This window comes from Colossoma macropomum, unplaced genomic scaffold (assembly GCF_904425465.1).
Source record: "Colossoma macropomum unplaced genomic scaffold, Colossoma_macropomum, whole genome shotgun sequence".
NCBI classification, from domain to species: domain Eukaryota; kingdom Metazoa; phylum Chordata; class Actinopteri; order Characiformes; family Serrasalmidae; genus Colossoma; species Colossoma macropomum.
Window position 1 is genome coordinate 8470694 of NW_023494810.1, and position 16883 is coordinate 8487576.

Consider the following 16883-nt stretch of genomic DNA (forward strand, 5'->3'; position numbering starts at 1 on the left):
CCTAAAAGTGAATGAGATCCTTTAGTCACCAATTAGCAGTAAGTTGTTGTTTTTTTTTATAATAACTTTCACATAGAAATGTGAATACAGATGACATCTCAACAATAACTCAATGTAATCTTCTCTGATGTTTGTTTCACCAGAATAGTGTAGACTTTGCCTTGCTAAGTTAGAGGGGGGTGTCAGAGAGTGGGACTTTAGTGCTGTTAATCAAGAGTGTTTATACTGTGGCCTGAACAATAGAGCTTGGAAGCAGTCAGATTTCATCCACGGTAGAAATGCAGAAGAATCCAGACAGATGGACAAGTGACTACATTACTAAAAGAGTGAACTACCAAGAACAACTGTAATTTCGAGGACGACTTTATCACACTGGGAGAATCTGAAACTCTAAGCCTTTGTGAGGAGATTAGCTTGTGATAAGTGCTTGTGAATGAAGCTCAGGCCTCATTTACTCTTAATTGTTAAGAGACTTAATCTTCTTATCTCCACTGGATGAGTCAGTTTGATATTTATTGACTATACCAACTTAGTAGTGGGCGATAAACCCATTCATGTGGAGTCCCGGATGGAAATGATCTTAAGGTGAGTTCTGCCATTACAGTTATAATAGCATACCACAAACAAAAGATAACGCAATGTACATACAGTGCAAAACACGCTAAAGCCATTCTGTCTAGCTGATTGGCTGAGTTAGGTATGGAACAGCTAACTTTAATTCAGTCTGCTGACTTGAAATGTGGAAGGAACAGTCAATCTCTTGACGTCATCCTTTAGCCTAGCACTTACACCAGTCCATTTGCCACGCTTCTGTTTTCTCTCATATCACCTGTGACACAATCTCTCTCGGTCAGCTGCATCAGACGCAGTCGCGGTAGTGGAGCCTGGTCCTTGCAACAAGCAGCTTCTCATCTGCTACTGATTGTGTGAATGACTTGTAATATGTAACTCCAGCAGGGTCTAATTGCTATAGATATAACACAAGTTCATGGGACAAATGACATAATTGACGTGAGAAATTCAGATGTGAAATAACATTTAATGCAGAGAAGCTGCTGCATGCTGACATGTATGTGGCATAGGTTTATATATATACTGTTCAGTTCTATTTTTACTGTTATGATGAAAATATTTTAAACTTATTCAGTTGGTTGTTATTAAGAGTGAAAAGTCAATGTTAACCTTCAAAATATATATATATACTATATAAATATATATATATATACACACACACACACACACATATATATATATATATATATATATATATATATATATATATATATATATATATATATATATATATATGCATATATATATATATATATATATATACACGCATTATATACGTGTGTGTGTGTGTGTGTGTGTGTGTGTTTACATTCAAGTACAGAAGGTTGGGCACCCTAGGCAAATTTCATTTTGTTGATTTTCTAAGCAAAAATATGTTAACACAGCCTCTACAGAGAACACACTTCTGCACACTCTAATGCAGAATTACTGTGTATTTGCTGAATTTAATGGCCAAATTATGAAATATGTTCAAAGTTCAAAGGTAACTATACAGGATAAGGAAAAATGTACTTATCTTATAATGAAGTGAAAGGGGGGGTTGAACCATTGCTAATTTCTACTGGTACCTTGAAACTGGTACATTAGTATATAGGTACATGCAAATTGAGACTTAATGTACATGGAAGCTGGCAATTTTAAATTAAGGAAAAACAAGTAAAAATGGAGATAAATACATAGATACACACACACACACACACACACACACACACACACACACACACACACGTATCACACTATCACATAAAATATTACAAAACCAATATTTAGTATACTGTGTTTTTTTCAGTACTGTCCACTACTGTGTCAACTGGCCACTTTTCTTTTTTGTGAGATTTTCTTTTTATTCCTGCACTTAGAGAAGGAAACTTTAAGACCTAAAGAGTGGGGACATTTATATTCAGTAAATAATATTTTTGATATTTTTATTCTCAGCTCATTAAGACCAAACCATCAACTCTCCTAGCAATTTCTGACAAATGTCACGGAAGAAAAATCCAATGAAACATTTTTTTAGTCATCACTAAAGCTCAGATATTACAGTGGTAATAAATAGCACGCTGCTGTTGTCGTGTTACCATTCTGCATTGTCTTTTCGGGAACAGCTGTGCAAAACCGTGTAATTTGTTCACATTTGGAAAAGGCAAAGCTGAATGTCAGTGTCAGAGTTTCTTTTTTTTGCCACTAAACACATGCTCTTCTGAGCAAGTGATTGCGTGTGGATGGCGGCTGCCTCCTCTTCATTCCTATGTTTTCACTCAAGCGTGCTGAGCTCTCCGCAGTCTCGGAGCATAAATTACCCTCATAATGACGGGAAGTGCCTCGAATTTCAAACATTTATTTCATTGAGTGCTCTGATCACTCCCGAAGCCCGGCGATGAGAAGACGATACATCAACAACCTCTGCAGAACCAATTACGAGCGGCTGTCCATCAAACTAATATTCCCTTCAACCGCAGTCGCTTCGTAATAATTATATATTAAAACCTGTTTGACTCTCTCTCAATATGAGATGTGCCATCAGATGGGAAAGAGGAAAAGATATATTGTCAGGCTTTTGGCAGACAAAATTTGTATTACTGGGCTCTTATTGTCAAAGCTTTGGAGAAATGGGCTGCTTTTATTAACGGGAAAATGCAAATTGGGAAATGTCAAAGAGCCTGAATTACAGTATGTTCCGTTTTATGCATATTTAATGGGTAAATCCATTACTCGGTTTGTTGGCGGGATAAGGCGAAATTGTGACAGTCGGCGAGCGGGTCCGATTTGAAGCGATATCGCTGTTGACGTAGCCGAGTCTGGCTCATTTGCGCAGTTAAAATGGTAAGTAGATGTCAGTTGAGGTCCATATCAACGGATGCGTCAAAACGTGATGTGGTGTCGTTTCGTAAATATGATGGAATAACAGATGCGTGTCTTCTCCACGCTTTTTTGTCTGAGTCGCATTCATCACAGGATGGCAGTCGGTAGCAAACAACATGAAAGCACTTAAAGAAATGCTCCAGCGTTTTCTGACTAAATCTCTATTTGCGGCATCTGGTGCATACCATCAATTATCACGATAAATCCTTTTGCTGCATTGCCACATGCTCAGTAAAACTTGTTAACTCAAAGATCTGATAACAGAAGCCATTGGACAGGCACAGAAGCAACTACACTGCCAAAAATGAAACCATGGCAAGTAAAAACATCTTAAATCCAGGCAATTTTTATATGTTTTAAGTGTCTTGTTGCATTGGCCGATAATTTCACTTATTTCAATAAATAACGGTCATTTTGCTCATTTCAGGAAATAATGTGTAAAACGAGTACAATTATCTGCCAATATAATGAGACACTTTCACTAAATAAAATGACTTAAAATGTAAAATTGTGTCGAATAGGTCAAAAATTCTTATATATATATATATATATATATATATATATATATATATATTCCTACAACAACCTCATGAGTAGAAGTACTAGATATATTAACTAGATTTAACATGCTTTGTATTGTAGGGATCTCGAGCTCATAACTCGGTCAACTGTTCAAGCTGCTAGTATTAGAATACTGAAATCGCTATTCAGGTACTCATTACATTTAATTGCAGGAAAACTTAAAAAAATATATATGTAAGCTAACAATTCTATGAAACAAGATGGTTTTGTGCATGTAAATTATGCTTCGCTGCTGCTTTGCTGTTATTCATGAATGCCTGAACGAGAGCACATTGCCAACGACACATTGTTAAGGATGTGGCTGAGAAAGCCGAGAGTGCAGCTGTATCGCTAACTTTGCTAACTCTACCTGTTGTTAGCTACATCCAGAAACATTGAAAACATATTTCTCTGCCAAATAACATGTTGTAACATTGTCCACTGAAAAGAAATACCTCATGTAGAAGACAGTGAGTTCTCATCAGCATCCAAAGTGAACCTGGTTTGCTCTTCCACCTCCTTTACTCATCCAGCGTAACACCTACTGATGTCCCTCGGTTGTTCAGCATGTTCCTATGCATGCTGCCATATTTCTGCTAAACCAATTTTCTGTTCCTTTTTAAGTTTTTGTCTTTATCAATTAATCACATGCTACAGATATGACAGGTAAAATGGTTGAGGACTGCTGTAGTTTTCCTTTAACGATAGTCTCCATTTTTCTAATATTCATAACCCCTTTTCACAGTATCCATAAAATACAGTGCATGTCTGTTTTAGAGATTCCTTAGTTGAAATGTGCTTTTTTTCCTTCAAAAACATTAAATAAATATTTTTTCAAAATGTGTAAGATTTACAAAAGCGCATGCAAAGTGGATTTCCGGTTTGTAGATGGGCAAGCAAGTCCTACATTTAAGTATTCTTCACCCCTCATTGCTCACTAGCAGCTCAACATAGGCTCACATGTCACACAGATATCCAACACTCTTAAAACAACAGAAATAAAAACATGAACACTCAAAGAACCCTTTGCGTGATTAAGTGATTCTTTGCATCATGAAAGGGTTCTTCAGGTTCTTCAGATTGATGGAGAATGTGAATGATGTGCTTTAGACAGTTTTATATAGAACCTTTTTGAAAATGGTTGTGTTAGGGTTCTTCTGCTGTTACAAGCCTGACATATTTTGGGTAATATATAGAACCATTTTCAAAAGGTTTTGTGTGGCACCATTTACAACGCATTCTGCATCAGTCTGAAGAACACTTTTATAGATAGATAGATAGAACTTTATTGATCCCGAAGCGAATTTGCAGTGCAAATGATGCAAAGAATAATTTAATCATCCCAAAGGCTCTTTGAGTGTTCATGGTTCTATACAGAACCATTTTCTTTGCTAAAGAACCCTTAAAGGATCCTCTTTTGTAAGAGTGTAGTTAATCTAGTAAGAGACTAATATGGGAAAACTATTTTATTTCATTATTTTAATTAAAAATATCTGAGTCAGTCCGTTCTGCCAGAGGAATGCCCATTTATCAGGGCTTGGGCCGATTTTACAGGTCCAGATTCGGCCTAAGCCTTGACTATGTAGGATATAGAATTGACATTGCAATTTAGTCTACAACTAGGCTTAGTACATGTACAACATCAGCCCCATATGTATTTTTGCGTGTACAATGGCAGTAACATGATCAATGTCCAAGTCCTTTTGGACGCTTCATCAAGTCCCAGCGTCTCACTTTGTTCCAGCAAAATGGTTTTGCTTGGACTAAATGCCTTAGTGAATCAGGCCCATGGTTATTTTTTTTTCCTGGCTCAGTGGGACCTTATGTGGGCTAGAGCTGTTTACCCACGGCTGACCCTGATATGACAAATACACAAAGGTGCGGAGGAGACAAGCATTTCGTCCTTGCCATTAATCAGACATAGCTTTAGTGCTTTAGTTCATCTTGCTTTTCTCCTCACAGTCTGTTTCCTCTTTTCCTTTTTTCTTCTCCGCTGCTATTCAATTTCTCCACATCCCTATCAAAACATGTGCTTTAGCCATTTTTTTTTCAAAAAGACTGAGCCAACAATGTTCGCCAGCTTTATTTTAACGACTACTTTATTTAAAAACTTTCATGCGGCAAACAATCTCGTTCTCCATTTGCTATTCACGCATTCACATTTCCTCAGCGGAAGAAATGCGAGGAACGGGCCTTCAAAAAGACACCTTTTTCAGACGGTAATGGTCATGCGCCCCCATAAAAATAATAGAGAAAGAAAATGTACCTTTTTTGCTGCTGATTAGCCAATTTGTCACACCAACATCTAAGTATTTCATCATGATAGTATTTCAAGAGGATTTAGATCAAAGAGGCAGTCCTCAAAGGGGGAGGAAGTCATTACTCGCGTTCCGGGAGAAAGGCTCACCGGGGATCGTGCTGGTCAGCTCAGACAGTTGAAGATGGGGAATTAAATCCAGGTCAAGCCACTGCAATCTGTAAGAATAGCCAGAATAGCCATCTTGCATTAGGGAGATGAATAGAGGTAATGGCCCTGTAAAATACCACAGAGCTGCTTCCAAAGCTTACTTTTAACTTTGTCAGGTCTCTCGTCCTCTCTCGCGCTTTTGTAGTGGAAATTGATACCAGCTTTAACCATGAAAGTGTCATGAGATTACATTTGATTTTCATCAAAGGAGCTTCATGTTAATTCAGTGCATGTGGAGGTATTACAAGTCACTTCAGATGTAAATGTAATGCAGTGGTGATACACTGATTACGCTTCCATTTTTCACAGACCTGAGTTGCATGCAAGTTGGATTTATGTACAGCGCTCTCCAGAGTTATTGGCACCTTTGGTAATGATAAGACAGAAAGCCTAAGGAAAAAGTGTTATTACTTATCAGCTTAGTGGTTGGATGGATGGATGGATGGATGGATGGATGGATGGTTATTGGTACCTCTGGTAATGATAAGCCAAAAAGCCTATGGAATAAATGTTATTGCTAATCAGCTTAGTAAATAAATGGGTGGATAGATGGGTGGATGGATGGTTGGATGGGTGGAAGGATGGATGGTTGGATGGAGGGATGGATGGTTATTGGCACCTTTGGTAACGATAAGACAAAATTCCTATGAAATTACAGCTTAGTGAATGGATGGACGGATAGATGGATGGATGGTTATTGGAACCTTTGGTAATGATAAGCCAAAAAGCTGTATTGTGTTATTGCTTATTAGCTTAGTAAATGGATGGATGGATGGATGGATGGATGGATGGATGGTTATTAGCACCATTAGTAATGATAAGGCAAAAAGCCTTATTGTGGTATTGTTTATCAGCCTAGTGAATGACTGGATGGATGGATGGTTGGTAATGATAAGCCATAAATAGATAGAAGCAGATAGAATAAGTGTTATTGCTTATTAGCTTAGTATATGGATGGATGGATGGATGGAGGGATAGATGGATGGATGGGTGGATAGACATTTGCATCTTTGGTAATGATAAGCCAATAAGCCTGTGGAATAAGTATTCAATGCTTATCAGCGTAGTGGATGGATGGGTGGATGGATGGATGGATATTTGCACTTTTGGTAATGATGAGCCGAAAAGCATGTGAAATAAGTGTTATTGCTTATGAGTTTAGTGAATGGATGGGTGGATGGATGGATGGATAGATAGATGGCAGCTACATATCCTTTCAGACTCATAGCGCTGAGTTGTCTTCTCACGGTGGACAGACGGACAGAAACACCTGTTTTTTTTTCAAATCTGAAGCAAGAGTGGAGCTTTTTCTCCTCTCTCTCAAAGATGAAAGCTATAAGTACGGCTTATCTAATTAAGTACTGCTACTTATGCAAATGAACTATCTTACATCTCAGAAATATGAACAACTTGTACTTAATGGCTGTTTTGACTGGAAATTAAATAATTAAAGGGTGGTCACTGGCTTTTGCACAGTAACGTAAATGGATGGATGGCTATAAAAACTTTGTTATTATTATCTCCAAAAGGAAATTTGGTTGCAACGGTGGCTGAAGAACAGAATAAATACACATATTTAAACAAATACACAAGCTACGACATCAGTGCACAAACAAAGCGCAGAAGGCAACATCAACCCAAACATTCACATGCAGTGTTTTTGGGTTGTGAGCAGTTGTAGTTAATGTGAAAGAACATTAAAATATGTGCAAAACATTTGCATGTGTGCAACAAGTCAGTTGTGCGTGGTTTGTGACTGCTGGAAAAATGGTCTTATTGTTTCTTTTGAGAGGCTGCTGATGGGGGAGCATGCTGGGATGGTGCATTGATGCATTGTGTAGCCTGATGGCAGTCGGCAGAAAAGATCCCCAGTAGCGCAGTTTCACTGAAAATGTGAAATTAAACCAATCTTTCAGTGAGATACAATCTTAAGCACAAAGGTGCCAAAAAGGGCTATTTAGAGTGATGCCAGAACATAGAGGAACCTCTTTTGGTGGCCTAAAGAACCGTTCAGTCAAGCTGTTTCAAGTTCTTGAGTAAGGGAACCAAAAGTGGTTCTTCTGAATATATTTTTTTCTCCATTTTTTTTCCATGCAATTTTCTTCACTCTTTTCTGTTATTAATATCATTTTTGAATGCTGTGGTTGCATTGAATTGATATGTAAAGAATGTGATCTAACAACACTGAAAATTCAGTGATTTTTATTAAGGTTGTGTTCTAAACTACCTTTTTAAACAAGAAAACACATGAATATATGAATCATATCAGTTGCATTTTGCCATCACTCAACATGTTGAGCTTGCACAGGGCGTCCAATAAGAAAGGAAGCCTTGTACTTCTTTGAACAGTGATAGAAAACATGTTAGCACACAAAAAGCTCTGGTTCTGCATGCTGAAATCGATAAAATGTGCAGATTTAAACGTGTCTTTCTTCTTCTAGGCCTAGTATTGGGTCTGTGGGGCTCATGTAGTTAAGATTATCACAATTAGTGGCAGCCATTTAGATAATATCTACCTACATTGTAACTGTCTGAACAAAACCATGTATCTTCATTTTTGTAATTGTTATTCATTGTTGTAATATTTTATCATGTTACATCATTTGAAAAGGGTTATACTTTCCTAAAATCTCATGATGAACTGACCAATAGAAAGGGTCGCAATAACTTACAGTTAAGTCTTGTTATATTAACAGAAAGAGAAACAAGACCAAAGCTGCACGCAAAGAACACTTGAAAACCTACAAAATAAAGAAGCTAACAGAAAAAAAAGACCAGAGCAAAGAACAACAAAATGCCGAGCAAGGAGAAAGGGGTACATATATAGTGTGGAATAATGAATGTCAAACATCTGGGAACATTTCCAGCACAGGGCTATAGACAAGACACAGGTGAGGGACATGACAAAAGGGCACAGCAAGGCAGGAGCAGGTAAACCAAAGCAAAAAACAAAAGCACGTGGCCAGAAAGACAAAGGAAGATAAACAAGTAGGGAAAGCATATAAAGACAGATACAGCTGTGTGCAAAAGTTTGCACTCCTTCCGTCAAATGATATGTTTTATTGGTTTTCTAAATAAGTCAATATGTCCTCTGCAGGGAACAAACTTGTTTATTTGTTTAACATATTGCAAAAATAAAATATTAAGTGCTGTAACTTTTGTGTAGGCCACATTTACACCCAATCCCATTTCACCCCTTGCCCCTACCACTTTGCCCTTATCCTTCTGTTTTGCAGGTTCACGTCTAGGGTTAGGGTGTCCCGATTTTAGTTGAGACAGAGGGGTAGGGCGAAGTGTTTGGGCTACGTGGCCCTCCAAACTGAGGTTTTTCGGAGACTCCAAACGGAGTGTTATGAGAAAAAAAGAAAAACTGATGGCTGCACAAGAGACCAAAGAAAGCCACAAATGTGATTTTCTCAGTTAAAAAATTACGATAACCACTGTTTTATCTTAGTTTAATGTCGTTTTAATGTATTTCGTTTTAAGGCCTTTTTCTTTTCATAACAAGCATAAGAAATCTCTAATAGCATGCTAATGTCTTGGTAGCTAGCTAGCTAATTGTCCTGTTCCACCTTAAATAGTCCAGCAGTATTGACGCCTGAAGCGCCAGCATGTTACTGCTTCACCATTTAAGATGGAACGGGAAAATTCAAACAAGAAGCAGGTGAATAGCTGACTTCAGCTTCATATCACTGAAGAAGTAGGGGTGGACTATGATAAATAATTGTCTTAAACCCCTCTTTGAAGTCATATGATGCCCTAAATGTAACTAAAGCCCAGCAGTGAGGAGCTGAACTTTACCCTCCTCTGCTATCACTAAAGACGGGCTGGGTTGCCTACAGAGCACTGCTAGTAGCTGTTAATGAAGCAATGTTTTTTTTTCGTCCCATTTCGTAGGGCAAGAATTCAACCACTACCCCTTGTAACTCAGTTCCTCAGTAGGGTGACACTCAAAAACAAGGGGTAGGGGTAAAAAGAAGAAATGGGATTGGGCCTTAATGTTCTGTCTTTTCCCCAAGATGTTAAATTCAGTAAATAAGCAGTAATTGTGCATTCAGATGTGCAGACGTTTGTTCTCTGTAGAGGAAAATCAACAAAACATCATCTTGCAGACGGCTGTATATTCCCCTGCAAATACCAACAGTGCCCACAGAAACAGTGTAAACACATGATCAGAAGTATTTAGGGTATAATCGGGATACAGTTTGCACTGCTGCTGGAAAACTTACAAGGCTTACAAGAATATTATTGTCCTTTTGAAGCCATCTGTAAACACGAAACCCTGCAAATAATGTCCAGAATTCGCCCATTTAGCACACACCTGTATAGATAATGGCATTCTGTATTTGCTCTGATGACTCACTATTGCATATGTTGTGAAGATGGGCTGCGTTTGTGTGGGAGGCACAGAGAGAATCCAGTAGCTTGGAGGGATTAATTATAATTGCTATCTGCAGGGTCTGTCTGTGTCAATTTAGTCAAACTTAGCAGTGGCTGACATGCTTCAGGAAGACTGTAATTGGTCAGTTAACATTAGTTGACAGATCAATTTAATCATAACGCAGTTTGAAGGGTCTGTTTTCCTCAGGTTTGTGTCTTTACTCTGAGCAATAAGGCTGATGACCCAAACCAACCGTGAGACAAGCCACGTCTATCAAACATGATTGGTAACACATGCATTCGAATATGCCAGCATTTGTGACACTTCTAAGTAATGGTGTTAAGTATGCACTTGCATTTTTAGGCGAGCAAGTGTGCTAAGTTACTAAATGCACAAATGCTATCTGCCATTTTAAGTTTTGTGACTTGTGTTTGTAGAAGGTCACTTTTCTCTTTTTATCAAATTCTTGGAGGAAGTTTTTCTTTTACTTTGTTGTTTTAGTAAGTTGAGGCATTTGTTTCTTTAATCTAGCTTACTATGGTCAACCCCTTAAAATCCCAGACCTGTTACATGCTAAGGCTTATTTTTCATTATAAACAGTTAGCTCCGGCCACGCAAGCTGATAGGTTGAGAAGCGTTCTAATCTTTTTTTCACAAACACTGTATCACTCCGCTGAGATGCCATTGCTAAGCAACGACTTTGACAGCTGAATGAGGGGCGGGCTCAAGCCATTTGCACGTTTTCACTGCTTACTTTGCCACAAACAGAAAATGGATACTTTTAAGATCACATTTGACCGACAGCTGATTTGCTCAGACTCTGAAGATGAGACGACACTAAATTCCGAAACTGTCATTAACACTGAGCAGCTTTTCAGTCAGCAGCTGTGACAGAAGAACACCTAAACAACCTGGAATTAGCCAGAAATGAACTGAATACCATTCGCCAAACAAAATGGGCTGTAAGAAGCTTTACAGACTGGCTGGAACAAAACAACATTAAAATTGATCTAGCAAAAAATGACAACACTGAGCTAAACCTGATATTGCAGCAGTTTTATGGCTCAGTCTGTACTTCAGAAGGCGAGGCTTACAGCAGACTGTGCAGAGAGTGAGCGGAGTTCGTTACTCTGACGTAGCAACAAGCTGCTTGTTAAGGAACTGTAATTTGGCAGAAGGAATTGCTAATAATTAAAACATTAAATGCCATGTTCACAGCCCAATTTACTTATTTCTTACTTTATTTATTAAACTGTTGTATAAAAGCAATAGAACACTCGAGGTTGTGTGTTATCATGAATAACATCACGGCTGTGATGATCTACTGTGACCAAATCACAGCCTTGATGTTATTTCGTGATAACACACTCCCTCTCGTGTTCTATTGCATAAGTAACTATGGGGACCTCGATGTAAACTGGCTGAGCTATTCTTAGATAATAGAACTGCATAATAAAACTTTGGCTTGCCGGTCGGCCCGTTAAGTTGTCTAGCTAACTAACTTGCTAGCTAGAAGATGAGATTGCTGAAGTAGAAGGAAATGCTATAGAAACACCTTCAGGTGGGAGATGAATTATTAGATTTTGAACTAGACTATGCTAAACTAGACTAATCAGCAAAACAAAACACATTTAAGCACTTAAGCACTTAAATTCAGCAAACCTATACCTTGCATACCCAGCAAATCCTACATACATTAAATTTTGTTAACGTTTAATGATTCATTTTTGTCACTTCCTTTTTTGATACATCATACCTCAATATAATAGATTGAGAGACCATAAAAATAGGATCCAGTGGTCCTGCTGAACATTATGAGATCAAAGGTCATACAGGGGACAACAAGGAGCAGATATGTAAAGAAATGGAGGGTAGATGTTGTTGAGGATGTGCTGAAGTGTGAACGCCAAATTTGGTAATGTTTTGCAGTGTTAATTGTGTGATGCTCAAATAAATTACTGCTTAAAACATTTGAACGCTGAATAGATCACTGAATAGATTCTGAATAGATTCTTATCTTATGCACTGAAATGATCAGTGTGTTTTAATCTATTTGGAGGCAGCATGTGCATAAACACAATTTCAGATTTTATTTACTGCACATATAATATAAGAATATCGCTGCAGGCGGAACAAAACCTTGTATCTCCATTTTTGTAATTTTTCAGTTTTTTGACATAACTTGAAAATGCCTGTTGCCCTTTACATTATGTGTAAATTTCATGATGAATGGACCGAAAGAAATGGTCCAAAATTTCTTGGAAAAAAGTCTGGTTCCACTGACCTACATTAAAGTAAAGTAGGTTATCATTTTGGAGATACGAGGTTTTCTGCCGATAACAGTGATATGTATATTTGTAAATATACCAGAAGTATGGATATTAATCTTATTTTAATAAGAAGATATGTGGCAACATGGGAACATAAAGCTATTTCGGTAACACTTTCTATGAATGTCACCTTTGTAAGCATCTATAAGCACATTCATAACAAGTTATAATGCATTCATAAGGCATTATAAACATAGCTATAAATATTTATAAAAATGCATTACACGTTATAGCCATGCTTATGCATGATGAATTGTTAACATAATACATTATAAGTACTGATCATAACAAATTATAAGAGCTCATAAGTTGTATTTGTCCGCTCTAAGTAAAGTGAAGAGTACTGTACTAAAGCATTTACTGAAGGATTTACTGAAACACTAAAACATTCACAGTAAAGCTCATTACAGGCTTCAAATGTCAGAGTTTAAACTAGTGCTGCCATCAGTGCTTTACCCAATGTGGGTAAGTCAATATACACCACCGTTAGCCTGGTATTTGTCTTTACTTTACACTCTCCAAGCTGGGACTGACTTCTTTGGCACTGACATTATAACATGTTATTAACACTACTTATAATGCATTATATTAACAATTCATAATGTATAATAAACATGGCTATAAAGTGTAATCCAGTGTAATTCATTTTTATAAATGTTTATAATCATGTTTATAATGCCATACGAAGGCATTATAACATATTATAAATGTGTTTATAGATGCTTACAAAGGTGACATTCATAGAAAGTGTTACCGCTATTTCCTTTGAAAATGTCAATGAGGGAACATAGGACCATGGGCATATAAGGCTGTTTCCAGTATTACAAAGAGGGAACACTGGGGAATACAGGGCTGTTACTTAGATATTTCAAGGAGAAAATGAAGAACCAGAGGGACATAGAACCGTGGGAACATAAAGATGAACTTGCTAGCTTGCTAACCATTTGAGAAGATTGGATAAATAAAGTAGATGGAAATCCACAAACTCTTTCATTGTAGTGAGATCATCACTTAGTTTTGATCGATTCAGTCAGCAGGCCAAAACATACACTGACTATTTTAATAATGTAGCTGTTATTTGCTGGTTTGCACTGTCCTGTACTGCCTGCCGTCCTCTCTCGGTGGCCTATTTATTTGAATGTCACCCTCTGTATTTTGTATCCTAGTCTGCCTGCATCCTCCACCACCTTATCTGTCTTGTACGGCAATGGCTTTTCCATCGCCTCTACTGCGCCGTCCCTTCCAGTAATAACTCTGGCCTTCCGAAGAGCAGTTATTAAATCATTCCAGTTTCTTCTGTGGCAGTCTCAAGCACTCAGTCTTCCTTAGCACACACCTCTGCGCTTCCCATAATTTCCCCTGCATTGTCTATAGTAAAGAGCTTTGTGCAGAGCTTTGTCTTTGTATTCCCAAGATGAAGGAGGTGGCATATCGAAACGCACCGTGCTTGTATTTAACATGCACACATGGCGCCAACATTTTTTGTATGTCCTCACTTGAATAGAGCATTAGCACATGCATTTGTATCACAAAGGCATGGCTCTGAATCCCCCACCCTCTGAAAAAACAACAACAAATGCCAGCACAGTGAAGCCTGGTATCTCCACCATATTATTCACTGTGGCTCAGCGTGAAGTTCCTCCATGAATATTTGGAGCGACGGAAGCAGAAATGAGGCCTTTCGCTGGGACGAGGCCATGGAGGGCTGCCAGGGGCGACAGCTCTCCTCCGAACAGCCAGCGTGTGGCAGCGGCCAGGCCGAACCTTTATGGCTCAACTTTTATGCATTTCGCTTTATCACATTTCCAATTTTCTGACCCGATGCTTGTAAAAGTGCCCAAGCTGAATTCTTCATGTCTTCAGACACCAGTGCCTCACGTCAGATGAATCACCTGGGTGATTCAGGCTTGATGACAGTCAAGGTGCAGCTGTCGTTAGCCCAAGTACTACATCACTTTAACAGGCGGCTCAAGAATCGAGTGGAATTTTTCTTTTATAAACAGGTTTATAACCTCTTGTTTAAAAATCGAGCCTGTGAGTTAATTTGTACAGTTGCATTGCAATTTAGTGTAACCTGTTAAATAGAGCTGTCGTTATGGATTATATTACTTATCATATTATCTAAGGATTGTTTTGATGATTTCATAAATAAGTATTTCTTTAAAACTATATACATTAACTGGGCAATTGCTAAACAATGTACATCCTTTCAGTACTGTGCAAAAGTCAGAGGTCACCCTTCATTTATTCGGCCTAATTTCTGGTGAAAACAGCCATTAAGCGTATGCTACTCATTTTTCAGAAGATATTTCTGAGGAGATTAGATATAAGATAATCCACTAGCACAAGGTCAAAAAAAAAGTGATCAAACTGAGACAATGGGTCTTGTAACAACTGCTCAAGACCTGATAGTCCACCGAAAACTGTCCTCATCAGATAAGCAGTGCTTAAAGATTTCATTGTTGAGTACTTTAACTCTTGCTTCAGATTAAAGCAAAAACAAAGATGTTTCTACCTCATGGTGTTTCTGTTGGTGCTCTCAGAACAATGGACTGGCCACCACAGAGTCCAGACCTCAGCATTGTTGAATGTGTTGGTCATTCTTGGATCGTGAGAAGCAGAAAATGCTAAGCCAGCTTCTAAACTTGAACTTTGGAGGTGTGGGCAAGAGATTCCTGCAGATTTCTTTGAAAAATTAAAAGCAGATCTCTCGCAAAGAATGACACTAAAAAATATGATACTGAAAAATCCTATTAATTATAGTAATTAGTTGTTGGGGATTCTAGGTTTTTATCTATTTATTTATTTGTTTGTTAATTACATATATTATCTGTTAATATATAATCTGATGCTGAACAATGAATATCTTGTAGTTAATGGCTGTTTTGACTGGAAATTAAATAAATAAAAGGTGGTTTCTGACTTTTGCACCTTATTGTATGTACAAGCACTATATAGCCAAGTCAAGTCAAGTGACTATAGCAAGAAATGCATTTAAAGGGTTATACCCATTAGGCTGTGTTTCCTGCTAATAAGATTTTTAGAATTACTGGGACTTAAACTGTGCTATTGTTTTGGTCGTCACCCAGGAAACATCTTAGGCTGTTGAGTGGGAAGGGGGTTATTATTATGTCTGATTAGTTCATTCGCAGTACACAATTTATTTTATTTTATTTTGTTTTGTGCACAAGCTGATAGTGGCCTGCAATACCATATTCAACGTGTAAAGTAACCGCTCATTGTTCCTTAAGCGGAGCCTGTGAAGAATCCGCTATTGGCTCTCATTAGCACTCAGCGACATTTTCTCATTAGCTCCACCCTCAGGATTAAACCTCAGGCAGCTTTATTACCAGTTTGTAATTAAGCAGGTGTTGTGTCTTATTACTATCTACAATAATCCCTGCACTTGTCGACTCATTGATAAAACTTCTTTGTTTTTCGTTGTGACTTTTAGAAACTACTGAGTTCCAGTATCTGATCTCAAATGTAACAAATTTCTTAGGTGATAAGCTGCTTCACTGAAGAGATGTTTTTCTCCTCTCTCTGCAGGTGGAATATGCATTGCCCAGTCCCTGAAAATCCCACACGACCACAAGCAAGCGGACTTTGACAAGATCATTCAGATGCTGCTTGACACACGTCCGGCTAGAGCAGTGATTATGTTCGCTTATGATGAAGATATTCGGTATGCTTTTATTTACTCTCCATGTCACTGTTAACCCCTTAAAGCAAAATGTAAAAGTAGACATTTCTGTCTTCTATGTTTTTTGTCATTTTTTGACCTTGAAACTGATTGAGAAGTCAGTAACACTTTATTTGGACGGTCCACTGTAGACGCTTTGTAAATGCTCAGCATGTCTATAAGTAACGTTTAACTAAATGTCCATTAAATGCAACTAAACTTTAAGTTGAGTGTTATTTGGATGGTCCCCTGTAGATGTTTTGTAAATGCTCAGTCTGTCTTTAAGTAACATTTAACTAAATTTCCAGTCAATACAATTGAACTACAAGTCCAGTGTGAAAGATTGTATTAAATCTATCCCTGACCCTGACCCTGACCCTAATCTCAAAGCAAAACCTTCAGCTACTCCTAACCCTAACCCTAACCATAGTGTTGCTGATAATCAACTGATTATCACCAGAAGGTTTGTTAATGATTTAAATATCTGTTGAGCATCTATAGAGGACCATCCAAATAAAGTGTGACCGA

General features: G+C 37.9%; 1 protein-coding gene across 1 annotated transcript in view; it reads left to right on the top strand.

Annotated features, from left to right (window-relative positions):
• LOC118799764 (metabotropic glutamate receptor 7) overlaps positions 1-16883 on the top strand; it is a 304760-nt gene that overhangs the window by 126913 nt on the left and 160964 nt on the right. Inside the window, exon 3 of the mRNA XM_036559794.1 lies at positions 16223-16358. Within this exon, the coding sequence (XP_036415687.1) occupies positions 16223-16358 (136 nt within the window). The remainder of the gene's footprint in view (positions 1-16222; positions 16359-16883) is intronic.